General features: G+C 37.5%; 1 protein-coding gene across 1 annotated transcript; it reads right to left on the bottom strand.

Moving 5' to 3' along the window:
• On the bottom strand, nt 1-25,445 carry impg2a (interphotoreceptor matrix proteoglycan 2a). The gene is made up of 8 exons (XM_039746277.1): nt 24,678-25,445; nt 21,431-21,650; nt 20,530-20,740; nt 18,557-18,745; nt 11,156-11,167; nt 8,599-8,800; nt 2,582-2,661; nt 1-79 (listed from the first exon to the last, which is right to left on the bottom strand). The coding sequence occupies exons 1-8, from the start codon at nt 25,443-25,445 to the stop codon at nt 40-42; spliced, it is 1,722 nt and encodes a 573-aa protein (XP_039602211.1). The 3' UTR covers nt 1-39.
• Between the last annotated feature and the right edge of the window lie 1,950 nt (nt 25,446-27,395).

The following is a 27,395-nucleotide window of genomic DNA, read 5'->3' as shown; positions in this document are numbered from 1 at the left end:
CTCTTTGGATGTGGCCTAGTGAACATTTCTTCACTGGGGCTAACTTGAAGAACTTAGTTGCTTTGCATCCATGGACCTGCTATTGAAGAAAACAATTCATCTTTATTTTTTGTAGTCAGCTCTTAAAACTTAATAAATGCTTGACACAAGTTACAAGGAAAATATTACTGAACCCTGGGAAAGCATCAATGTCTTAAAAAAAAAATAACAGTGAAAACATTTCATTTACAACATAATTAATTAATCTGGTAACAGAAAAAATCATAATTGGGTTGTTTTTAGACATATTCTTGCATAATAAGTCTCTTTTATCTTTAATTGGGATTTTAAAAGATTTCAGAAACAAAATATAAACCAGCTTTCTTGAAATGAAAATAAATTAATTAAGCTTATTTATCTAAAGTGTCTGCTGGAAAGACTACAGCAGCTACCACCTCAAATATTGCAGGCCATTTTCAGGCTTTTTCCACACTTAAATCTGTTTTTTCTAAAGCAAAGCATATTCCACTTAGGAAAAAATTAGTAACTTTATAAATTTATTTGGCCACATGACTGATACCAAAGGACATGTTGTATAAAGCAAAATAATGAGATGCTCTGTCCTCTGAAAATCGAGTGTCAGATTCTAAGAGACGTAGTCTAAAATATAGTCATCCATTCCTACTTTATTTTTGAGAAATGAGATCACACCACAGTATCGGAAGAAAAGCCCAAACAGAGAGGACAGCACTCCCCATAGACATATTTGAGTCTGCATGCCCTCTTGTAGCCAGAAGGTGTTTCTGTCTCCTGCATCCCCTCACTGACATTACCCTCTGGATGGGAAGATGAACGAGTTAAAAAACAAACTTATACAATACTGTAGAATTTCCAGGAGGGGATGGACAACTATATGGCCTAGATCTCCAGACCTGTGATTGTGTCAGCCTTTGTCCTTTATAATGGATTGTGCTCAACTGGCCATATTAAAACTATAGTTTAACTGTACATTTGTTAGGATTTGTTTATGTTAATCAACTTGAAAAAGCTCTGTTTAATATATATGCTTATCCTCATCTGTATACATTATGTAATTTGTAAAATTTGCAGTTTTTTACAGCACTCGTACCCAGTAGGTAGTGAAGAGTGCGTAAGCAAAATAAACTGACTTGATTGACCTGACCATACTGTTTCCATCTCCAAGTTAGGGGCCTTTCATTTCCGTTATGTTGTGTGGAGTCTCTCTTTTGCTATGTTGTAGAAACACTAATACTTTCTCTTCTAGCCACCACAATCTCTCTCCTGTGTAGATGCTGTCCAAGGTCACTCACACACCATTACATCATATGCTTAGTCTATATCCTGCTTCAAGTACCAACATCTCATGCTTCTAACAGTGCAGGTTTCATTTTGTTCCAAAGGGCATTGCACAGTTCTGTACGTGTGATACATAGTTCCATCTGGTCTGTAGTTCTGTCACTGGCCTGTGTCTATATAGAGGCAGAGAGAATGTTCCTATTGATTTTTGTTTCTCCTTAACCTTAAATAGGTTTATGAAACAGTCCTGCAGTCATAGTTAATTTATCTTACGACACTGGTAACAGGTTCAGTTTAGGCCAAAAACACCTTCTGTTTTCATTCTACATATTCACCCTGAATTCATGCGGCTTTCCCTTGGTTTTTCTCTACAATCTATAAAAAACCTTGAGATATGAGAGTGTGCAGTCTATGAAGGGGTGGCCAAATGGAAATAACATGCCTGTGGCAAAGGTAGCATAGGGCACAGAGAGTTTAGGACAGAAAAAAGTCATACTGGTAGCAGAGGAGATCCTGTGTATACCATTATGAGAGCACAAGAATTCCTGGGGGCAGTACATTTTATATTTGGGGTGGTTTTTGGTAACTAAGGAGTCATTTTTTTATTTTTTTATAATATTTTTAGTTAGCCATTTAAGGAATAAGATGGCCACTGTAATAACAAGCTCATGTAAGTGTAGTGTATTAAACAGGAAGAGTTAAAGTCATGCACCTGCTAGTACTAAAATAAGCACTAAAGAGGATCCTTTGAAGTCAAGCCAAGTTCACCCGGATTAAATAGATCAAATGACAGTGGCAGACCTGGTTTGGTGCAAATCTTATTATGTACTTTCTTAATCATACTGTGAAGGAGAATGTAGGTGGGTGCACTGTGTCCCGCAAGCACAAAGACAATGTGCACTCAAAGAACAAGCAACACCCGATGCAACCTTAGCATTTTGTATCAGCATTAACAAGGAGAAATCAGTGCTGATTTGAACATCTATTTTAATTTATGTACATAAAATACTATCACATGAAAATATGAACTGTCTATCCCATCAACCTGATTAACCTTTCCATAACTCAGCTTTAAGTCTCACTAACGAAAACCAGTTTAAGGCCATACTTACAAGTTAGATTGAACAGCATCATGTTTAATTTTGCATTTCAAAGGCATCTGTGAAACATTATATTGTAATTGTCCAATACATTAACAATAACTTGTACAGAAAGATAACCCCATGATTAGATGTGACCTGTGAATAACATAATCTAAAGATAAAGAAAAAACTATTGAACTTACATCTGATGTTGTCGCACAAATTCTGCAAACTGCCGGTCCTTTGCATACAGTTCAATTATTCGTATTCGATCCTGAATTTCCTAATGAGAAACATAAACATACACATGTGTTAAAAGCATTAAGGACCTCATTATATCAATTTTTATTGCTGTAAAGCCCACTTAAGGAATGATGCTCGTCACACTTTAAGAAATGCGTGCAGATTTCTCAGGTTATTTTCCACAATGTCAAAGCCAAGAAATACACAAACGAAGGTGATTTCTGTTTTTTATTAAATGTGCTGAAGTTACATATTTTAACATGTTCTTGTTTCTCATGTCACCGGGGAGTGGCAACGTTTTGATTGTTGGTAGGAATTTAATTGTACTCTGTTTTTGTGACAATAATACTACTAGTGCACTAATTTCTGAAGCCTTTTCAGAATATCCATTAACTATAACTCACTTGGAGGACAGGGTAATGTCTTCTATCACCAAATTCTGCAAACTTCCATGCTATTATGAGCTACAAGGAACTTTAGCAAAAGAACAAATACACACACAAACACTGGGACAAGGCATGTCTCACTCTACCATGTCCCCTCTACGTGGAGTGTACATTGTTGTGCAGCTCCTCACATGTGGTCAGCTCATCACAATAGTCTCTCCTGCACACGAATTATCAGCACTCCACTGCCTACAGTCTCCCTGAGGGACCCCCTGTAGCTACAGGTTGTTGTGCCACATAGTTTGTCAATCAGCAAGTCATTTTTCTGTTATAGATTTTATTGTTTTATTAGTTGCTGTTTTACCTCAAATTCCAAATTCAGAAAAGTGCATAGTGTAGTGTGATATTTACAATAATAAAACTTTACAAAATATTTGTATTTTTGCCATGGCACTTAACTCTCTTTTGTCTTTTTCCTATTAATTCACCTTTTTTGCTCCCTTAGTTGTATCCTAGTAATAACAAGAAGAACTGACATGTGGGAAAACAGTACCAAATGCTGAAAGGCAGTGCTCCTTCCTCATCATACTCACTAACATGCTTGTTAGTAAATTACAGCTTAAATAGGTAGAACAGCTGGAAATGTGGAATTAAAATCATGATGATGACAACAATGATAATGTTCCTTTTAAAAATGAAAACAAATGAATAATGTCCATGTAACATTCGGAAAATATTGCTAGTTTTAAAAGTTTTAAAAACTATTTTTTGTAATTTATGTATTGACACCAAAATGAAAAAAATGTGAAATAACAGCTTACTTAATTAACACAGAAGTCCAAAAAAAGTAAACATTGGAAGGATTGAAAATCTGCAGCCCAGGGGTCACCATGGATGAAACTTGGGAACAACTGCTCTACAGGATTTATCGTCAATCAGATACCTGCCTCCACTCTCTTTCTAAGTGCTTAAGTCCATTGTGGGTACCCGGCCTACCCTTTCAATAACTGCTTCTATCTGCTGGCCACTACAAGCTCCTGAAAAGGCACAAAATGGCATCACAAGACACAACACCCAAAGCTAATAGCATTTAAACGTTTTGCAAGAGTCTGTACATAATCAGGCACCCTAAATTTCACAGAATGGTTAATCTTTAGTTTACAATGTTTCCTGTTGTCTCTCCCTTTGTACATAATGTTTCACCTTGTATTATATTTTTGTTTTGCACGTTTTGTTCATGACACTGTAAATTGCACAATACTTTGACACTTTACCAGCTGTGTGAATTTATCAACACACACATTTTTCCTCCATACATTTGTCACAATGCTTCTGTCCCACACACTTTTGTTGGTTAGTACTGCTGCTTCACTAATGGAGTCTCTTGGATTTTTTTCCTGTACCGAGTTGTTGTCCATTGTTTTTCATTTGTCCTCCCCATGTTTGTGTGGGTTGTGTAGTATCAGGTAGAATTTTAACTATATATTTAGCAAAAGAATATACTATATAATATTTTATATTATTTTTTATTAGATTAGAACTTTATTTATCTCAAGGAGGAAACTTGGCTTTTTTACAGAAGCTGAATAAATAAATGCATGCATGAATACATACATACACATTTTAACAAACACATATCAACAAGAATAACTAAAAAGAAGGAAAATGTCTTAGTTGGATAAAGTTAAAATGAGCAGTGAAGCATTATAAAGGTGTATTATAGGTTTATAGGGTAATTACTGTCATGCATACAGAGAGCAGTGAAAATCTTACTTTCATGTGGAAATCAACATGCAACACATTGGCCACTCTCTGGCACCAAGATAAGTGAGTATAATTTCCTTACCACAAAACTTCTGTCTTGCATATCTGAAATAATTATCTTGCCTTGAAATATCTTTAGTCCTTACCAGAAAAATCTTTATCAAACAATATTTATCAAACCATATAAGCTTTTTCATTGCTCCGAGGCTCTATGATTAACCCACCTTAAAACAGAAAAAATGCTTTGCATATCACTGTGCAATATCTTCCATGTAATCAAAAGCACAATCACATATTGCCTTTCATAGCATGCAACTGCATTATGCCCTGTTTGATTTGTACATTATTAAAACTTGGGTAAGCATTTTACTTTTTAGACTGAGCACCATGCTTTTATTAAAACGGGTTATTTAATCCCATAATGATTACTTCAAGTACTACAATTTTTCATAACATAGTTCTCTGTGTTTTGTCCATGAATTATTGACTCATGCACAACTAAGTCACTTTAAAGCACCTGTAACTACAATCTCACTTAAAATGTACAAACATCAAAATGAGTTTCTCAGCAGTTGTGATGAAAACATATTTTAAACTGTTTATCCTGGTCTGTCGGGTCTGAGCCAGTACAGTTGTTTTCGTATTGCTTGTCCGTACTGGCTCAGACCCGACTGACCGGGAACAACAACTGCAGGAGCTTAGACAAGCTTTCATCAGACAAGGTTATACCCCCAAAACAACAGACACTCAAATAAGAAGAGCTACTGCCATACCAAGAGACAACCTTCTGGAATATAGAAACAAAGACAACAAAAACCGCATCCCCTTGTTGACACCTATAACCCATATCTTGAAGCACATCGAAAAATAATAAAAGAACTTCATCCAATGCTACACAATGATGTAACGCTGAAAAATGTATTTCCAGAACCTCCCCTCCTGGCATACAGAGAATCAAACCAGCAGCAACTAATTGTCCGAAGCTCCCTAACAGAACATGGCACAACTCCCTGCCTACATAAAAGATGTAAGACGTGTGCTCACATTTATAATGCAGACCGTGTAATTATACCACACTGTCGACTAGGACATCGCATAAAGGGATCATTTTCCTGCAGATCGTCTAATGTGGTCTACCTAATTCTCTGTATAAAATGTCCTGATACTGCACTATATGTGGGAGAAACTGAACAAACACTCCACCAGAGAATGAATTTACACAGGCTCTACATTAAACGTGGCAACACAGATGTTCCTGTAGCTCACTTCAACAGCCATGGACACTGTGAGAGGGACTTAAAGTCACAGGGTTTATGGGTAACTTCAGAACACAGCAAGAGAGAAAAGAATGGGAAGTTAAAAACATGCTAAAATTTAACACATGGTTTGAATAGAGACAAATGTTTTATGGCCAGATATGAGGATTGTTTCCATCTCTTGGACTGACACAGACCCACATTGTATTGAAAAACTCATCAGAAACTTCAAAAGACTCTGTTTGACAGTTATCTTATCCAAAGATCTTGCTTATACATTGTTCTCCTCTCTTGCTTAATGAATTTTAGCCTGGAGAGGTCTGTTAATCTTTTACATTTAAGAGGTCTCACTTAAAGGTTTTCCAATGTTGTATCTGTTCTAGTGTGTATATAAATGATGAAGACCATGGAGCGGCTGCTGCTTCACCACCTGAGGCCACAGGTTCCGCCATGCCCTCAACCCTCTGCAGTTCACATACCAGGAGAAGGTGGGAGCGGAGGATGCCATCATCTATATGCTTCACCGATCCCTCTCACACCTGGACAGAGGCAGTGGTGCTGTAAGAATTATGTTTTTGGACTTCTCTAGTGCCTTCAACACCATCCAACCTCTGCTCCTTAGAGACAAGCTGACTGAGATGGGAGTAGACTCACACCTGGTGGCAAGGATTGTGGACTATCTTATAGACAGACCTCAATATGTGCGTCTTGGGAACTGCAGGTCTGAAATTGTGTGCAGCAATAAAGGGGTGCTGCAAGGGACTGTACTTTCTCCGGTCCTGTTCAATCTATATACATCAGACTTCCAATATGACTCGGAGTCCTGCCACGTGCAAAAGTTTGCTGATGACACTGCTTTTGTGGGCTGCATCAGGAGTGGGCAGGAGGAGGAGTACAGGAAGCTAATCAAAGACTTTGTTAAATGGTGCGACTCAAACCACTTACACCTTAACACCAGCAAGACCAAGGAGCTGGTGGTGGATTTTAGGAGGCCCAGGCCCCTCATGGACCCTGTGATCATCAGAGGTGACTGTGTGCAGAGGGTGTAGACCTTTAAATATCTGGGAGTGCAGCTGGATGACAAATTGGACTGGACTGCCAATACTGATGCTCTATGTAAGAAAGGTCAGAGCAGACTATACTTTCTGAGAAGGTTGGCATCCTTCAACATCTGCAGTAAGATGCTGCAGATGTTCTACCAGACGGCTGTGGCAAGTGCCCTCTTCTACGCGGTGGTGTGCTGCAGTGGCAGCATAAAGATGAAAGACGCCTCACGCCTGGACAAACTTGTTAAGAAGGCAGGCTCTATTGTAGGAGTAAAGTTGGACAGTTTAACATCTGTGGCAGAGCGACGGGCACTAAGCAAACTCCTGTCAATCATGAAGATCCTCTGCATCCACTGAACAGTGTCATTTCCAGGCAGAGGAGTAGCTTCAGTGACAGACTTTTGTCACTGTCCTGCTCCACTGACAGACTGAGGAGATCGTTCCTCCCCCACACTATGCGACTCTTCAATTCCACCCGGGGGAGTAAATGCGAACATTAATTTTATTTTAATTTTTTTCATTTTTATTACTATTTAATTTAATATTGTTTCTTTGTATCAGTATACTGCTGCTGGATTATGTGAATTTCCCCTTGGGATTAATAAAGTATCTATCTATCTATCTATCTATAAAATATATAAAAAATGTATTTTATCATAGTAAATAATAAAATAACAGCATCAGCTTTTAAGCATAAGCTTAGAAGATTATGAGACTCAGACACATGCTAGGTGCTCATTGGACCAAGATTCAAATTCAATTCTTACAGAGGTTTCTTAGCATACTCCATGTATGGAATCATTTACAAAGTGATTGTGACTTACAAACAGTAAATTGTGTAGAAACATGTGTTTTATAAATCTGATTTTTTTTGGTCATATGCATTTTCCTGTTTCTTTGGTGTGTGTGTATTTTCACTCTCAAATCCACGGAAAGTTTTATAAATAAGACCCCAGACCAGGATTCAAACATAGGACTCAAAAAAGCAACAATTGCCTTGGCTTTTATTTGTGTTGTGGGTTACTGCATATTCTTTAGCATCTTTACTTTCATTTTACAAGTTGTCTAAGAGGCAACAATAAAATACTGGGGCATACAAACAAAGTTGCTTGTTACCAGAATGATATGATGCATTGTTATAACTGATATAGAAGTTATACAAAATGTATCTTTTAAGGGCAGCATGGTGGAAAAGCACTTGGAACGTCTGCTTTACAGATACAGTATCTTGGGTTCAAATCCTTGGCAAGGTAAATTATGCCTATGGATGAGTGAGCAGGCCCTTTAATGGACTTGCATCCTGTCCAGAGTATTCTTCTGTCTAGAACCTGAAGTTACTGGGCTAGTCTCTTAATCGCCATGACTTCCAAATAGATTACACAGGCTTAAGAACAGTATGTGTGTTTGAAGAAACCATTTAAATGCATCAAAAAACATAAACAAAAAAAGACCTTCACACTTTGACAACTGCAGATATACTAAGTAGGTAGGGAAGTAGTTTATACAGTGAAAGTAAATATGGTACCTCCTTAGTGAGCTCACTGTGCTCATAGATGTGCCTGATCTCTTCACTGCTGAAGTCTGTAGAGGCCTCTGCACTGGGAGAACTGTAGGAGGGCAGCTGTGGGTAGCGTCTGTAATAGTGATTGTATCCTGTGGTGGCATCGCTTTCATACATCGGATTGTATTTCACAGCCTTCTCAGTTGAGGACTGGCAGTTACCCCGTCTGAAATATAAATGGCAACAGATGTTGAGACAGAAATATTCCATTGTGTAAGAAAATGTTATTGTAGTCTAACAGTTATCATGTTTAATGTTCTTCATTGCTTAACAAAATATTTGCCAATAAATGCTTGTGTTTGGATTTACTTATCATATACTGTACACTGACAGTAAATAAATATGAAAAGGAAAATAGTCAGGTTTGCATTACATTTTATATATTTTTTTTAATAATATTTTTGTCATAATAGTATTCTTTCATTTAAAAAACACTTCTCCCCATAACACACAAAAGTGAAACTGTTAAAATGCAGAGTAAACTGAGTAAAAAAAAAAAAATTAAACAAGCCAAATATTTGTTTTTGTCTGTGTTTTCACATCTGTTCAGCTTTGTTCTCATCATGCTCTCAATCACTGAAAACAAACAAAAATAAAACTTAAATTTCCAACCATCCTTCCATCCGGCCTTTGAATTCACCTAATCAATTGCAGGGTAGCAGAGAGTCTATAGTATTAGGGTGTTGTACCATGTTAGCCATTATGAATGTAGAGAAGAGCCAAGCAAAAAGATCTTGCCTGAAGAAGGGGCCTGAGTTGCCTCGAAAGCTTGCATATTGTAATCTTTTTAGTTAGCCAATAAAAGGTGTCATTTTGCTTGGCTCTTCTCTGGGTAGCAGAGAGAAAGGCATTTATGACAACATGGAGACAACTTTTGAAATATTCTCACACAGATAATCCCTCCTTTTGTGGAGGAGGAAATAAAGATAAAGACACAATCAATAAGAAAATCTTACAAGCAGAGGCGTGCAAGGTAAATAAAGTCAGACAACATGTTCCAGTGGAGATGTACTGTAAGTGTGGAAAATAGAACAAAAAATGTTATTTTATTAGATCAACGCACTTAACAATCAAAGCTTTGGGACACAAGACAGGCGTAATAGACACGATAGAATATCAGTCTATTGGAGGGCACTCTCACACACACTTATAGGACACACTTTAGAGGAACGAATACATCATTAAGATGGAGGATGAAACAGTTAGGCACAAAAGTGCACACAGATGAAGGGAAGACTCGCAAACGCAACACTTACAGTGATCAGGCTGTAAACTGAAACCCAGAGGCTATGTGGCAGCAGTATTATTTGGTCAATTGCCATACTACTATCAAAAAATGTGCTTGATTAAAATCTTTATATGAATATAATCAAACAGCATTATGAAAGTAGTAATTGTCCAAGGACAGTGGTGTCACCCCTGTTCTCTCAATTCTGGGAAAAATGACAGCCGTGCAAAGTGTTGTTTAGTTAGCTTATTTTTTAATGATTAAATATGATTGTAGGTGTTTGAGAGCTTGGCTTGCAATGGACTGCAGCCCTGTCCAGGATGACTTCCCACTTCATATTCAGTGCTGCCACCCACAAGCCTGGACATAAAACAGATGAATGGATAAAAAGTTACTTCTAATAAAACTAACAAGTCATTTGGGTACACATAGACCAGAACTTTATGGCGTGGAGTAATACTTACAGCACTGTCATCAAAGCCTACTGCATGTGTAACCCTTTAAGAGTTAAATCCCTGTCTCTTACATGTTATGCTGGTGCACTATAAGTTGGATGTATAAAACTGAAGATTAACTTTAAGAAAGGAGCATACTGACTGTGACGGCCTCTGGGAGCCTCTTTCACCTTCGATAGTCATGTACCAAGGTGATCGGGGCAAATGAGGGCACATACATTTAGCAAGGTGTTTGTGCAAAAAGTGTCGGTGTTTTTATTAAAACCAAACAAAAAGTGCAAATAGTGCAGTGCATAAAATTCTTCCAAAAGTTAATAAAACTATCCAATAAAACCAAAGTGAATAGTGAAGGTCAAACATTATGAAATAACTCCATACAAATGAGGTTAAACTCACAGACAGGAATTATGAGCCCTAGTGCTTCCTTCTTAAAACTAACCCTAATGGGATCCTGCAGCAAGATGAGACATCCTACCTATAGACACAACCAATCCTTTTCAGGCCCCTGCTGCTGTCACAGGCTCCAGCAGTGTGCTGCACCGAGCTTTTCTCATCCAACTGCCAAGCAAGGGAGCCTTCCTGGAGCAGTCTTCTCTTGAGCGGCTGCTACATATTCCTCTCCTGGGACTCTTCCTGGCTGACTGCTTTCATTCTCCCTCACTAACTCTCTACTCCCAATCCTGCCTTCTGTATGCTGTTCCTTTAACCTTCAGTGTCTCTATTCTTTTCTCTCTATTTCTGTCCTTCTGTCCCCTTCTCTGTGGTTCAGGCTCCTTTTATATGGCCTGATTGGGTGCAGGTGTGATACACCTCTACCTCCGAGGAGTGAATGAAGCACCTGACTGATCCACTCGCCTTTGCACGTGTATGTGCAATCAGCTAAGTACCCCTGTCATCCCCGTGGCAAAGCACACGCGTGCACACCCGCACCCGATAGAAGCCTGCACTTCCCCGAATTTGATTATTTATTTAAAAACTTCACTGCACCACGGACCACTCGTAACACTTGCAGACAACCAACTTGAGCTATCTAGTCACTTTTTTCAAATATAAGGATAGAGACCAGGCAATATTTCAATATGGTATGTAAAACCCTATTCTTTTTCTATTCCAGTTTGTTCTATGTCATCTCACTTTTTGTTGTGATTTAAATGGACTCATTTCTTACCTTCCTGTTCTTTCTTTGCTTTTATATACTTATTTTCTCCCTGCCTTCTTTACAATTAAGCCTTTGAGGATCGGCTCCTCATTTATCTTTTATTTCCTAGATGCTCTGCCAGTTATGGGAGTCACCTGAGGATCTATTGAAGAATCCTCAGCTGTTGGCTATGGCAACTCTTTGCTATGGTGCTCCTCTTGATGCTGCAACTTTCTTATGTTTGATTTAATTTTGGCTGGTTGAATTTTGTATTCTAGTACAAGTAGTTAAAGCTTTTGTGTTTTGTCTTCTTTATTTTGGCTTTGCAATATATTTTTGGACTCGTCATTGGATGGTGGCTCTAGGGATTCCAGTCTTGTTGCAGTTAATGTTTGATTTGTATTTTTTAGGTTTTGAGGTATTTAGTCTTATTCTAGTTTCAGTTATTTGTAGGGATTTTGTTTTCTCCTTGTTAAGGTTTTCTCTTTCTCTTCTTCCTCCCTTATTTTAGTTTCTGAGTTTTCTTATTGTGGTTCATTCAATAAGTTGTGTTTTCAGTCTAGGTTCTTATTTATGTTTTCTTTCTTCTTTAGGTCTGGTTAATCATTTCCCATTTGTATCAATTATTATTATTACTGTTTTTGTTGATAAAAAAATAACTTTCACTCCTAATTTAGTCTTATCTTTGGGTTTGTGTCAAATTAATCATGAGCATAACTGAGTTTAAGAGTGGCATCTTCTGTGTTTGGACCTTGCTTAGTTGGGTATGCATGTTCTTAGAGCAGGCACATCTCATCAGTTTCTGGCCATGCATGCAGTTGAGTATTAAAAAGGTTTGTAGAGACAGAGGGGTGGATTGTTTCAAGCTTGATTTAAACAAACAACAAAAAAATATAGCTTTGGACTGTTTTGGATGATGTTGTTTTACAACTATCAGTGCTGCTTTGTGCCATGGATGCGCCTTCTCTTTACTGATAGCTCTACGCTTCACATTTCAAACCCAACCATTTAGTTGTGTTGCCTAGAAATATCAGTTGCACTGCAATCACATGATGGGTGGGATAGGATAGGACAAAATGAGTAATCAAGTACTGTTCATCAAAAGCATTTGAGAAAGACTTGGATTGGATTGTAACTTGGTGCTGAGTTTGTCTGCTTTTTAAATTTATTTTGAGCTTTAATTTTTTTTTGTTAGAGTCATTATTTTATTTATATTTTTGTTAATGATATTTCTGATTAAGAAGTATTTATGACTGGTTTTGTTTTGAAATTTTCCATGCCATCATCTTTTTTTTAAGTGGTCACCTGCATTTTGGATAATGGTCACTGTGACATGGGGAGCCATCACTAGGAGTTGTGGCCTTAGATGAATGATAACTTTATAGGTGTGCTGATCTAAATGTTTGTATTACAGCTAGAACACCTTCCACAATTGTGAATAATTTCTCAAATACTTCTAGTGTGTATGTTTGCAAAGTTCTTTTGCCTTTTGACTTTGGGCTAGAGCTATTTTCGATTTGGTTTAGTTTTGGTCTTGTTTGAAAGAAAGCTTTACATCCTTTTTTCACCCGTTATTTGCTATGATTGCAATTTACTTCCTAGTCCTCTCAATTCTTACCGTCTGCCCTTTATCAAACATGTGGTAAAACATACTGTTTGCTTTAGAGTTTTTGGATTACTCCTTTTACTTGAATTATCAATAGTCCAGTGACTCTAATGTGCAAAACATGGCCATTAATAGATTTTCAAAACATTCCTTCTGCCTTACAGAAGGAAGGAGAGCCAGAGAGCCAGAGGCATCCTAAGAAAAATTCACATAATGCAAAGATTGCTGACATATTTCTCTTTTTTTCTATTGGTTTGGTCATTCTCCTCCAGTTCCTCTAGCTGCCCCTTTGCTAGAACATTAGTTTTTATTAACTGTCCTCTTAGACCAACTTTTTATGCTTTTGAGAGTTTGTAAGTTTTTAGTCTTTTGACCATTTTGGGTTTTGTATTTTCTGCTTTTGACATTTGATTTAGGATTTTGTACTTTGGTTGTTGTGAACTTTTGGTTTATGTTTTATTTGGTTGCTGCTTAAATGATTTCAGTCTTTATGTTCTTGTATTTTTTTAGGATTTGAGTTTAGAATTTTTTCATTTGACTTTACATTTATGAGATTTTCAATTCTCAATTATGAATTGTTGTTTAATTTAAAGGGATATTAATGACACACAAGGCAAAAAGCTACTTATATGGAGTGCCAGTTCATTTCAAGGAATGCCATATGTTGACTCACAAACACATACGCATGCACACATACATGCCCACACATTCACTCTGTCACTCTTACAGGGTGACAATAAATATAAAATAATTTTTACATGCTTCGTCTATGATAGTAAACATGCAAACTTCACAGAGAGAGATAGGGGCATTACTTGAACCAAGGTTGGTGGAATTGTGAAGCAGCATCTGCAACCAGTCTGCCACCATGTCTAGTGTTAAGTTTCCTCGGTTGACTTTCTTCATGATGCTACTCTTCCTTCATTCAACAAAAAAAAGCTATATGGAAAGGATGAGAAACACCCTGCTGAAACATTCCTCCGGACAGTGTAAACAAGCTGCTCAAGATCCTATTTAGATTCCTTGCCTTTTCTTGACAATAATTGAGACTGATTTTTGTCCTGGGCCTTTAAGTAGATTCTTTATCTGACATTTTAAGACGTTTTCTTCCAAAGGCTTTACATCAGATTGGTTTTAGCTCAGTTGCCTTCACTTCCATATAAAGTAAAGAATAAAAACTGTTGCCATTTGCATATTAAGGTGAAGTAGACTGTCTCAAGACCATATATATATATTTCATATACATAGTACTGTATTAAATAAAATAAATCACCATTAATATAAACTTCTACAACATATTTCTTAAGATTGTCTTGTCCTGCAGGTGTGTGTGGGTGTGTGTGCTGGGGTTATCTGATGTGATTTGAATAAGATGTAGTACTTCATGTCTTAGAGAGTTGCAATCCACTAATAAAGCAAATAAAATAAATACACTGATGGAAAAAAGAAATGGAACACTCATGAATTTCAAATGTAAAGGCTAAAATAAAAAATAAAGCTATTGGAAAGCAAAACAATATGCCAAAACCAACAGTTAAACAGTGAACATTAACAAAAGTCATCTTGTAGTCATTTAGTATCTTGTGTGACTTCTTTCAGGCAGCACTGATTGATTGAGTGAATGATTTTCTGAATCTCCAGGAATGGGATTTTATCACATTCCATCAGAGGACCCTGACAAAGTTTGCAGCTATTAGCAGAGGTCTTGACTCTGAACTCTGCAATTTAAGGCACCCCAATGGTGCTCACTGGGGTTAATGTCAAAAAAGAAGGCAGGCCAAGGCAGCATCTGCATACTAGTATTCATCCTTAGGACATTTATGACCTAGGAGGATGCATGGCCTGGCATTACCCTGCTGCAGGATTAGGCTGAGGTGCCTAACACAGAGAATGATAATTTCATCTCTAAAATGCATCATGCTCCTTCCCATGGCTCAGTTTCCTAGATATATATATATATATTTAGCATACAATTCTTTTCTCCTTATGCACTTGGATTGGCATGGATCAAGACAAATAATAAGAACATGATGCCACTGCTGGCAAGTCCATCACAGCCTCTGTCTGGCTTAAGCCAATTGGGCGTGCCATGTAGAAGGTGTGAGCAGAAGGCCTCTGACAAGCCATCAGTCTTTTACTTTGCTGTCACTCCATTAGCTCAGTTGGTAGTTTCACTATCAGTGCAAGTGGAACCTCTGAAATGATCTCTCAAATGGGTCAGTCTGGTGTATTGGTCCTGCTTAATTGAAGGCAACCAATTCTTGGATTATGACCTGCTGGTTTGGTGAAACCTTTCCTGAAACTGGGGCACAGTGTCTTGTGGCTATTTAAATTTTTAATGTACAATTTCTAGCAATACTAGCACATGATATGCCTGCCTGCAGCATGCCAATATCGTTCTTCCTTGCCTCTGGTGACACTCAAGACGTTACGGCAGGCACAAAGAAAGTCAGGCCTTTGTTTTGCTGAGACTAGGCATTGAATTAAAGGTGACCAGATAAAAGCGTTGTTCTACTTCTTCATTGGATCACATTGAGTAATGATGCACTTATAAGTTTTTATGTGTTTGGATTTTGCAATGCTTCACTGCACAAGCTGTATTGCTGGTTAGAGGGCTAAAATTAACCAGCAGCTTTTTGTGAAATTGCACAAGATACTTTTATAATTTTGTCATTCCAGGAAATGTTAAATGTCTTGTTTCCACCAGTAAATAAAAAGGAAAAGAAACAAGCCATCTGTTTATGAAGCAATGAAGAGTGAATGTTTTATAATTTTACAGTTTTATAACGTTTACATGGTTTATACATAATAAAATATCTAACTTCACATTATGTGGAAGGCATGAGACATTTCAAACTTTTAATCATATTCCTTGTCTACAGATGCAGACACAGATTCACAGTTGCAACAGATGATACAGTGCTTTAAGGAAGAATTAGCCATTCATTAATTCCTTCATTCATTTATTCTTTTTTCCAAGGTCACTTATTCCAGTAAAGGTTTGGAAAGTACATCAAGTACAAAACAGGAAACAGCGGACAAGATGCTAGTCCATTAGTAGGCACACCCATATGAAGCCAATTTAGAAAAATCTTAATATGTACATTTTTGGGATTTTGGAGAAAACTGGACTACCAAGAGAACACTCATTACATAAGAACAAAAGGGAAATGGTGTAAAATAAGCTAATGAGTAAAGTGTATCTTTTTTGAGCTCTGGTTATGCTCATTTCACCACAAGATTTCTGTCTTTTATAGGTAGTGAGAATTCAATCAAAATTACACCTTTTATTGGCAAACTAAAAAGATTACAATATACAAGCTTTTGAGGCAACTCAGGCTGCTTCTTCAGGCAAGATGTAATACAGAAACTGGAGTTCCCTGTGTTTATATAGACACTAGGACAGATACAACACTGGAAACAATTTTAGTGAGACATATTAAATGTAAAAAATTAATAGACTTCTTCAGGCTAAGTTTCATTTAGCAAGAGAAGAGAACAATGTAAGGTCAAGATTTGTAGGTGAAAGTTTTACAACTTCTGCATCTTTATAAGACAAAATGCTGTCACATTGTGAAATAATGTTTAAAAATGAACACAAGCGTTAGCTAAAATTTCCCTCAAGTATGATATGAGTATCTGATGAGATCCAATGCCTCAAAAGTGTGAATCAGTGAGAAGATTTAGAAGAACAGACAAATAAACAAAAGGTGAAGGCCACAGTAATTATGCATTTAAAAAGGAAATTACTGTTTCAGCTCTCTTCTGCATGTAATTGGGGAATGACTCCACTTCAGATATAATAGTCATCTTAAGAGAGATATTTTTTGCAGCTTATAGGCAATATTAAGCCCTTACTATAACCACATACTATATCAGTATATAGGGACAGTAAAAATAAGCAAAACATTATTAGTCAAACTTGTCGCCAAGCTGTAACTACAAAACATGTGAAATAAACAGTAGAGACAATTGAATACTTCCTACTTAAGAGCAGTGCTTGAAGTGGGCCAATACTCAGCAGAACGCAATAATGGCACCTCTTCCAATTTCAACATAACGTTGCAATACTTTTTCTTAGTGTGGAACTGATTATGCTTATCAATATGGATAGTTATTTTTATTATAACTTTTGCTTTATTTCCTTTTAATTTTATCTATATGGCCTTTATTTGACATTTTTATATCACCTTTTTTATCTGTACTGAGCCAATTTGTGCCTGTATTTTCAAATGTGGCCCTTTCAAGAGGAACCATACTTAGGATAACTCTGAGAGATGAAGCTGTCAACTGGGTTGTTTCGTGGTCTCAGTGGTTTGTTGGTTCAAAATGAAGCATTGTATTATGTAGATAGACGGGATTTCTGTAAACGTCCGATACAAAGTAATTAATCAGCTCTCTAATTGACAAATCTAAAAAATTTTGAACCATATGTTTCCTGTGATTTTTATTTTTACAGAGCTAAGCCATCAGTAAAGTCATGTATGATGCAAAGGGAGGAAGAACCTTTAAATATGATAACTCAGAACACAGAGCTTATTCAGATCTTATCTTGGATTGGAATCGAATCCATCGATATACTATAAAAAAAGACCAATTTTTTGATCATTAATTAATGTGGCTTATTCTTCTTCCACCTTAGTGTACCGATAAGTACTGTCACCTCTTTACTAATTTTCATGAAGTACCCCAACCCCTTTGTATCATTGTTATCGTTACATCACAACAATCTAAATTTCCCATACTGGCACCTTTTCTTAGCGTACTAGTGAGTACCGTCACCATTTCAGTAATCTTCACAGGAACAACCCTGCTGTACAATCAACCATAAATGTATGGCAAATATTGAAGGTTCTCTCTTTCTTAGCATACTGATGAGTATCTGCACCTCTTTGGGAATCTTCACAGAGAACCCACCAAATATTTGATCAAATGTTATTGTATCACCTTAAAATCGAGTACTGCAAGTAATTAGTTCCACTTTGAGCACTGTTTAAGAATCAGAGAGCATACAAATCTACTGTATAGCTGACCACAAAACAAAACATCAATTAATTCCTTATTACTTTAGTCTTACAATAACACTACACTACTTAAAATACACACATCCAAACAACTCTGGATAAAATGTGACATTTTCATTCTCTTTTTATCATTCTTTTCATCATTTCATCATTATAAGGATAAACTTTTTAAGAATCATTCCATAGGTTCCAAATGCTTGAACAGTACATTTTCATTGTAAAAATATAATCATCAGATTATTCATTCAATAACACTGAATTTTTAGCAGGTAGATCCAGGACTTTCAACACCAGGCTATTATAAGACAAAACCTTTAAGAGACTATGAAATATAATACCCATTCATCCATTTATGAGCTTGACCATCCACTTCAAGGTTATGGGTAGCCAGTGCTTACCCCAGCAGTATAGCTGCTTCTGATATTTAAAAAAAAAAGCTGTTATCAAATAGTCTTTATGGAAAATACTCACTCTCCTGAGTCATCTTTGTCACTTTTTCCGTATTGATCCCTTAGGGTCCTTGCAAGGAAGAAGATTACAGCAGAGGCAACAAGCAAGAATCCAGCTACTGACGCAATTGCAATACCCACTACTAAAGGTTCAGAGACGTATTCTTCACAGTGCTCTCCACGGTACCACCAGTTCTCACCTACTCGACACCTATGTAGACAAAACAGAGAGTTAATATATGAATCTATCTACAACAAGTTCAGAATGCAAAAAATAAAATAATGTGATCATTTCATTGCTTTTATAAATATATCCAGTCTCATCTTTTTTTTTTCTTTTACCTTCAAGCTTTATTTGACTTCCACTAATTAATGTAAGTACTCATGCTCATAATTATCTAATATATAAATATCAAAATCTGTGTCTGTGTATATATGTACATATACTGTATGTTCTATGTGATAAAAGACCGTGTCCAGTCCCTCAGAGCACTCTGATTGGTGAGTTTGTTTACGTTTGTTTGTGACAGGCACCATGGCTAGCACCTATCCATCTATCTTTACATACCAGTATATATATTCTAAGCACTAATAACAAGCCGGATGGTTCCTCTCGTCCTTAATCTGGAGGATGTGGCATTCATGTTTTCCAAAACGAATTTCAAATTTCAATTCATCTGATCACATATGGCTTTTTCTTTGCATGATAGAGCATACATTCTGCATTTGTGGATGGTATGGCAAACTGATTCACAGATAATGATTTCTGGAAGTGTTCCTGAGTCCATGCAGTAATGTCAATGACAGAATTGTGTCAGTTTTTAATGTAGTGCCACCTGAAGGCCTGAAGATCACGGGCATCCAATATTGATTTTCGGCCCCTTGCACACAGAGATTTCTCTAGATTCTCTGAACCTTTTGATGATATTTTTCTACTTTAGATGGTGAGATATTGAAAGTCTTTGCAATATTGTAAAATTTTTCCACAATTTGTAGACACAGGTTTTTGCGGATTGGTGAACCTCTGCCCATTTTTACTTCTGAGGTGCTCTTTTCATACCCAATCATGTTACTGACATGTTGCCATATTAACCTAATAAGCTGTAAAATGTTTGTCCAGCTGTTTCTTTTTAGTACCACTTTCTTTTTCAGTCTTTTATAGCCCCATTCCCACTTTTTTGACACATATTCCTGCCATGAAATTCAAACAAGCTAATATTTTTCATGAAAAAGTTAAATGTCTTACTTTCAGGATCTGATATGTTTTCTACATTTGATTGTTAATAAAATAGCGGTTTATGAGATTTGCAAATCATTGCATTCTGTTTTTATTTACATTTTAGTCAGTGTCCCAATTTTTCAAACTGGGGTTGTGTATATAGTATGTCAAGTATGTAAACTCACACCGCTGCACTAATCTCTGCCAAAATTTGCACACCATCACTGATTTGATCAGGGGGAGGCAATAAACTGTGTCCTGACCCATAATTATGACCCCAGGGCTACCTTTGTGTTTTTGCCCTTTTACTAGAGTTTGAACAACAGTGTTACCTGTTGGTTCAGAGATAGTGAAACAGAACAGATTGCAGCCAGACCAGCAGACAAATGGACCAGAGCCTAAAATTACTTCCTATGCAATGCTAAGTGCTGCCTCTTGCAGCAAATAAACTATAAAATCATTATATTTTTCATTTTTCTTTTTACATTGTGTCAGAATATATTGTGATTTGCACTTTTATCATAGTTCATTTTTTTTTCTTTGTAAAATGCAGTAGAGAAAAATGCACATGTGCTTTTACTTAAAATATATATTTACTGATGAATTATTCTGAAGTTCAGTCTCAGAGTACTCAGTTTCACCAGCACATATCTAAGCGTTCATCATTGCTAACAGTACATCCTCCGTGCTAGTTTCAATAAAAGAAATCATTTGAACTTGACACAAGAGTAAGACTATTATATTATAAACTAGGTCTAATTACATCAGGGACATACCTGCAGATGGCCCCCTGACCTGGAATGATGTCACACTTTCCATCATTAAGACAGAAGTCTGGCTTGAGCTCACATACACTTTGACATGGCAGCCCATCTACACTAAAATATCCAGGGTTACAAACACATTCAGCTTCTCCCGTCCAGCGGTTTACAGTGCACTGTGAAAATTCATTGCATGCTTGAAACTTGCAAGGATCGGCCTGATCCCCTAAAAAAAGGCAGAAAACATAAGACACATTACTTGCCATAATCATGAAACTTTTTTGGCCAGAATGCAATTTAATGTGGTATTTGTATCACTGAGCTTTCGAAAAAAACATTAAAAGAGTTTTGATGTAAGTTACATGAATAAAAATGTTTGTTCCTTTGCATTAACTTGTGTCAGTTGTTATAGTTAATGATATGACATGGTAGGATGCTAAATAAAAATCCTGTCTAGTCTGGACTAGCTCTCTGTGCTTTTAAACCATCTCATCACCAGCTCTTTGCACAGTATAGAATTTAATAAAAAAATATAAATTGTGGAGGTAAACCCACATTATAGACAGCGCTGGACTGTTTTGGTTAATCTATCAGTACAGGGTGGTCCAGATCTAATTATGCAGATCCAGATTGTCTGGATGATTTTGATTTATGCAGGGACAATTCCAGTTCGGCACAAAGACAATTCTTCATGTCGTCAGTTCGCACACTTCTTGATGGTCCGGGATTTTTTGGGTGATTTTCTATGTAATAAATAATAATAAGTTATAGCGTAATGAAAATTGCGTAATTAGATCTGGACCACCCTATACATTCTAAGGCCTCAGACCACAACAAATGCCTCTCCATAACATTCTACCAAAAAATTTTAAATCCTCTCCTGTTTTCTTTGTATTTTCTATTTGAGATGTATTACCTGATTCCACATCAAGAGAATACTTGTCAATAGCAAGATTCATAGTCTGGTAGGCAGTGTTGCAGAAATCTTCAAGGATTATGTAAACAGCATTGGTGACATTTCGGGGCACTGGCTTTCCAAACTTCATGCGGCTGTTCACTACGATACTTCCATTCCTGAAATTGAGGATCTCAAGGTTTTCAAAGTTGGACAGATTGGACTGCAGGTATGGCACAAGCTGCAACACAAGAAAACACCAATAAATAAAGAATGTCTACCTTAGAACAGTCAATTTCTAAGTTACAGATTGAAATAAACATACATACTTATGTGTACTGGAACAGAATAAACACAACATTGGTTTCACACATCATAGGTGATGAGATTTACATGACTGATTTTACTAATCCATCCATCCACACACTTTCTGAACCTACTTTAAGCTCAGAGTAACAAGAGGCCTGAGTATATCCCAGCATAATCAAGCACTAGGCAATATCCATAATTATAAAACCTATATTTGTTTTAAATCTTTTTACTGTTTATCACATTCTTTGAACTTAAATAGAAGTTTAAAGATGCAGAAAACCTAAAATAAATACAACAACAGATTAGATGAGAGAACTGATAAGACTGATAAGACACAAACATTCAATATTCCATCTCGGCACTAGCATGCAGGCAGGCAATCCATCAACTGGTGTGGATGCCTAATCCTTCCTTAAAAAGGATGCGAAGGTGCTATGGAAAAAAGTTTCAGTTGTTATCACATTCGACCCATGACAGGGATATGAGGGGTTGTGATGTCTCCTATTTGGAACAGACAGCCAGGAGTTTCAAGGGATACGTTGCCTTGCAAGGATTTCAAACAGTTCAGTGGTGATTAACAACCAGGGTCACTACAATCTTGTCCCTGTTACCATTAGGAAGTTGAATTTACCCCCGAAATAATACTGGGTAAACCAAAATCCCATGGACCTGCTCTATTAACAGAAACCAATTGAGCTTGGAGTCTGTGAGAGAACTTAGGAAAGAGCACAGAGTTAAGAGAGAAAGAATGGGTGTTTTAACAGGAGTGTTTTGTTTAGCAAGGTACAGAGATGAAGGGTTTTTATAATTTGTTTGATTTATATGTTTAATTTTGTACTATGCTTCTATGCGTTAGCTCTACCTTATGTATGTTATAAAGTCTCTCAATATTTTGTTCTCTTTGGCATCATTGTGGCAATAGAGATGGTTATCTTCCACACAATTTTGGAGTGAGCGCACAGCAAGATTATCACAAGGCTTTGAAAATAGGCAAATTTACTAGAGAATGCTGCAGATCAGATTTAACTTTTGCAACCCAATAACTACTCTGCTAATCCTTGCAAGCATGGCATCAAAACTAAAATCAAATTAAGTTTTCCAAGAGGATAATATATTAACATATGAATAATTTGCATGGACGGCAGTGGGATGGAAGGACCTGGGGACAGAGCATCTCCAAGGCACAGCCTCCCCTGAGGCGCTAGAGGGCAGCCCTCTTGGGCGGCTGTGGCACTACGGATTCCGGCATGGCATGCCTGGACTTGCAGTTTGGAACAGCCCTGTTGGGTTCTGTGGGGGCTGCAAGGGGAAGCTACAGATCACTCAGGTAATTAGCATTACCTGGATCACTCCCAGGTGTGGTGGAAGTCCATTATATGAATGGTCTTCCACCACACCTGGGAGTGATCCAGGTAATGCTAATGAGCCACCTGAAGCACTCCTAGGAGTAGAATAAAAGGAGGTGCTTCACTCCATTTGAGGAGCCAGAGTTGGGAGGAGGTGAATGAAGCTTGCAGAAGAGGAGTGGAGGCATAAGGACTGGCAAAGAGAAAGTACTGTGCTTACTTTGCTGTAGCTATTGTGTTGCTGTGGGGAGTGAAGGAAGCGCCTCCAGGTGTAAATAAACTGCATGCTGTGGGGCAAACTTGTGTCTCAACCTGTCTGTGTTGAGGATAGGGGGGGCTGTATGTGCCCCAGTGGTTCACATCATCAAACCATTCCTCCATTATCAAACCTGCTTAATCCAGTTCCTGGTCACACATGCCAGAGCCTGTCCTGGCAACACTGAACGTACAGCAAGGACCTAACTTGGAATTTTTGCATATGGTTGTTCTTATAAATTTTCATAGCTATTGTGGCAGACAGTTGGTGCCCTTACCTGGCCAGGACGCCTCAATAGTGGAATGACCGGGGGCAAAAACAGACACAGGACACTACCTCCCACGTAACACTAGGTGGCAGCCCCCTGGGATGCTACAGCATCCCAGATTCCCACAGGGCATGTTGGGACTTGTAGTTTATGGGCTCAGCCCTGTTGGGTTCTGGAGGTGCCGCCAGGGGGTGCTGCAGGAATTGGTGAGCAATATTTTATCGGGCTTCAGCCACACCTAAGAGTACTTCAGGATCATGCTAATGGTCCACCTGGAGTGCTCCCATGTGCAACATAAAAAGGACCACTTCACTTCATTCAGGATGTCGGAGTTGGGAGGTGGAGGATGAAACTTGATGGAGTGGAGGAGGAGAAAGAAAGAAAGAAAGAACATTGCTGTGTGCTGCTTTATTGGGCTTTGTGCTGTGCTGACCAGGTGGGAAATGAGGGAAGTGTTTCCCACAAGAAAAATAAAAAACATGTGTTGCTGAACTTGTGTCCTGTATCTTTCTGTGCTGGATTTGAGGAGCTGAGCGCCCCCTGTAGGCCACACTATTTAGCACAATTTTTAAAATTATTTTGGTGGTGTAATGGCTAGAGCTGCTGCCTTACAGATCCATGTTCAGATTTCCTGCCCAGCCTTCTGTGTGGGCATTGTACAATCTCCAGGTTCTGTATTAGCTTTCCACTGGGTACTCTGCTTTTCCTTATACACCCTGAAAGATGTGTTTAGGTTAATAAGTAAATTGTAATAGTGTAAAATAATTGTCCATATGAATGACCCTATCACCAGGGTTGGATTGTGTCTTACATTTAATACAACATTCATAGGCTTCAGCCCCCATGACTCTGAATTGGATTAGAAGGTTTGAGAATTGGTATAGTAAACATTATTATACATTATTCAAATCAATCTTGATCCTGCACTATGATGCTTACCATCCTAGGGTATGCTACTATATAATCTCAGGTGAATTGGTGGATCAAGTCCCTAGTCTCTCTATTCCAAAAAAAACTATGAGCCTAGAGACTTGGATTCTAGGGAATTGGATTTGAACAAAGTCACCACTGCTCATAAAAACTCACCAGTTCTAGGAATCGCTGTTCAAGAGCCTTGTACTCCGCAGATCTCTTATTAAACAAATCTTCTGAAAACATCATGTTGGTTACCCTCAAGCTGAAGAAGACCACTAGTGCTCGTGTTGGCCGAGTATTATTTCTGAGTGAAGGCAAAGCTGTGACCTCTTCATCATTGCCAAAATCAAAATTTGAGTAAACATTTTCTAGATCATTGCTAATAGGGTCTAAACTGTTATTGATGGCTGGTTCATCAGTCCAATCAATAAATCCTTCAGGTAGGCTGACATTTTGCTGATTAGACATATCTTGTGTGCGGGAATCAGAAGGATTTAAAGAAACTAATATTTTCACAGAGGTAACTTCAATATTTCCCTGAGTTGTCAGATCAGCATCCTTATTTGTTTTTGGGTTTTCGAAAGTTTCAATAAATTTTGTAATAGTGTTGTCAGTTGTCGAGGTATATTGCTTTCCATTCTCCTCAATATCAGCTTCAGTTGGTTTCTTACTTGTAAGAACGTCTGGGAAACTATCCATATTCTCCACCCAAGATGTACTTTGACCAGACTGTTGAAATTTGCTTTCAGTTACTACATGAAATGTATCTGCAGATGTGACTTCTACTATTTCTATGGCATTGCTAGTCACATCTTTATCTTCAGGATCTAACCTAATGGTAGCAGATTCCTGGAGATGGTCATCAGAGTCTATCACCAGTCTTGTGGTAGGCTCACTTTCATAGTACTCATAAATACCTGATGCCTCTGAGGTCTGCATAGACAATTCCACTGTTAATATTTCCTTCGTCCAGAGGACTGGAACCACATTAGTAGTGGTATAATCTGGAATATTTCTTATGTTCTCTGTGAGCAGAGGTCTTTCCAAAGTTGGCTTAACCTCTTCATTTTTTTCTTGACTATGTACATCACTCACAGTTGATAAGTCATTTACACCATCTTTGCCAGGTGACACAGCAATGTCGGCCGGATCCACATCTGTAATTATACTAGAGTTTTTCTCTAGTTCAGAATAAAAGAACCCAGAGCCAGACCCTTCTTGAAATATCTGGTTCTGAAAAGGACTTGCAGTTGATTTGGGTGTTGTAGTATCAATGATTTCTACAGAGTTTGTCCCAAAAGATGTGAAGACCTCTGGTGATGTGGGGGTGTGACTGTCATCCAGTTGTGGGTTTGCTCCAGAAGTAGCTGTTATCAAAATTCCAGGTGTAGATGAGAGGACATTGGAATCACCAGATGAATGGACAGGATGACTCACTAATTCCAACTTTGTACTGATTGTTACTGTTTTTTGAGTGGCTTCCTTTTGGTCAAGCAGCAGTCCTTCATCCTGTAAACTTGAAGAATCTATCAGAAAAAATATGAAAAAAAGAAAAAATAAGCAAGAAAGTAAATTATTACTGTTTCTTTTGTTTGTGATTATTTCTAAAATGTTCTGTGTAGTTATTTTTCAGTAACATGAGTAGTTAAATCATTTTAAATCACCAATTTACCACACGTTTAGGAATTTGCATTGAAATTTATTTGTAGTTGTATTTATTCTGTCAATCATTTTCTAACCCGCATAGTCCAGAACAGAGTCGTCGAGGGACATGGAGCCAAAATTGGGTGCATGGTAAGAACAAACCCTGGACAGGGCACCAGTCCATCATAGGGCAAACAAAAAACACACACACTCCCCAGGTGCACACATAGGCCAATTTAGAAATGCCAATGAGCCTATTCTGTATGTCTTTCTACTTTGGGAGAAAATCGGAGCACCAGAGGAAACCCACACAAACACAGGGAGAACATTCAAACTCCACACAGGGAGGACTTGGGACATGAACCCTGGTCTCCTTTCTGCAAGGTAGCAGTGCTACCACTGCACCACTGTGATGTCCATTTGTATTTATTGCTGTCATGAAATTTGAAATAAAAGCTGCTCTTCATTTGCATGCTTTAAGAATATTTTCTTTCTATATTTGTTCTATTCTATACTGTATGTTGGAAAATTTGCAGCTTTAAACAGACTTAAGTTGAAATCCTAATGAATCATTTTATTTGTCAGGCTTACTCATATAATAGCAATAGATGTTTAAAGCTATTGTTTTCTATTACAGGGTTGTGGGGAGTCAAAGCTTAGGACACAAAGAAAGCAATTGGGTCATTTTTACTTTCTCATATACGAAGTATAGGGAAAGTATTGTAATCGTCTAAAGTTTGAATGTCCAGATTTTGATGAATCTCAACGTTTTAGATGCCCCTGACTTTCTCATATATGAAGTATATGGAAATTATTCCATTTTGAGATTTTGATGAATCTTAACATTTTAGACATCCCTCAGTACGAAAATACTGTTTTTGGAATTATGTCTGTGTGTCTGTCTTTGTGTGTGTGTTCATGTGTGTGTGTGTGTGTATGTGTGTATGTAAACATGATAACTTGAGTACTTTTTCACTTGGGTCCACCAGATTTTGCATGCAAGTATTAGGTACAAAACTTGGATTTCTTTTAACATTTGGGCTATTTCCTTTAACCAGAAGTGGTAGTTTACCTTTTGTTCATGCAGCTGCAGAGTCTGAATTATTCAAAGTTACTTTTATGATAATTGCTCAAAATAGTATTATTTTGATTTAATTTGTTGTTGATGGTTCTTTAATGTACATAATATAAAAATATAATCATTGTCTTGCAGTTTACTCCACAAATATCCATCCCCATATCTGA

This window comes from Polypterus senegalus, chromosome 2 (assembly GCF_016835505.1).
Source record: "Polypterus senegalus isolate Bchr_013 chromosome 2, ASM1683550v1, whole genome shotgun sequence".
Lineage (NCBI taxonomy): Eukaryota > Metazoa > Chordata > Cladistia > Polypteriformes > Polypteridae > Polypterus > Polypterus senegalus.
The sequence above is the reverse complement of the archived record's forward strand: the minus strand, read 5'-3'. Positions and strand labels throughout refer to the sequence as shown.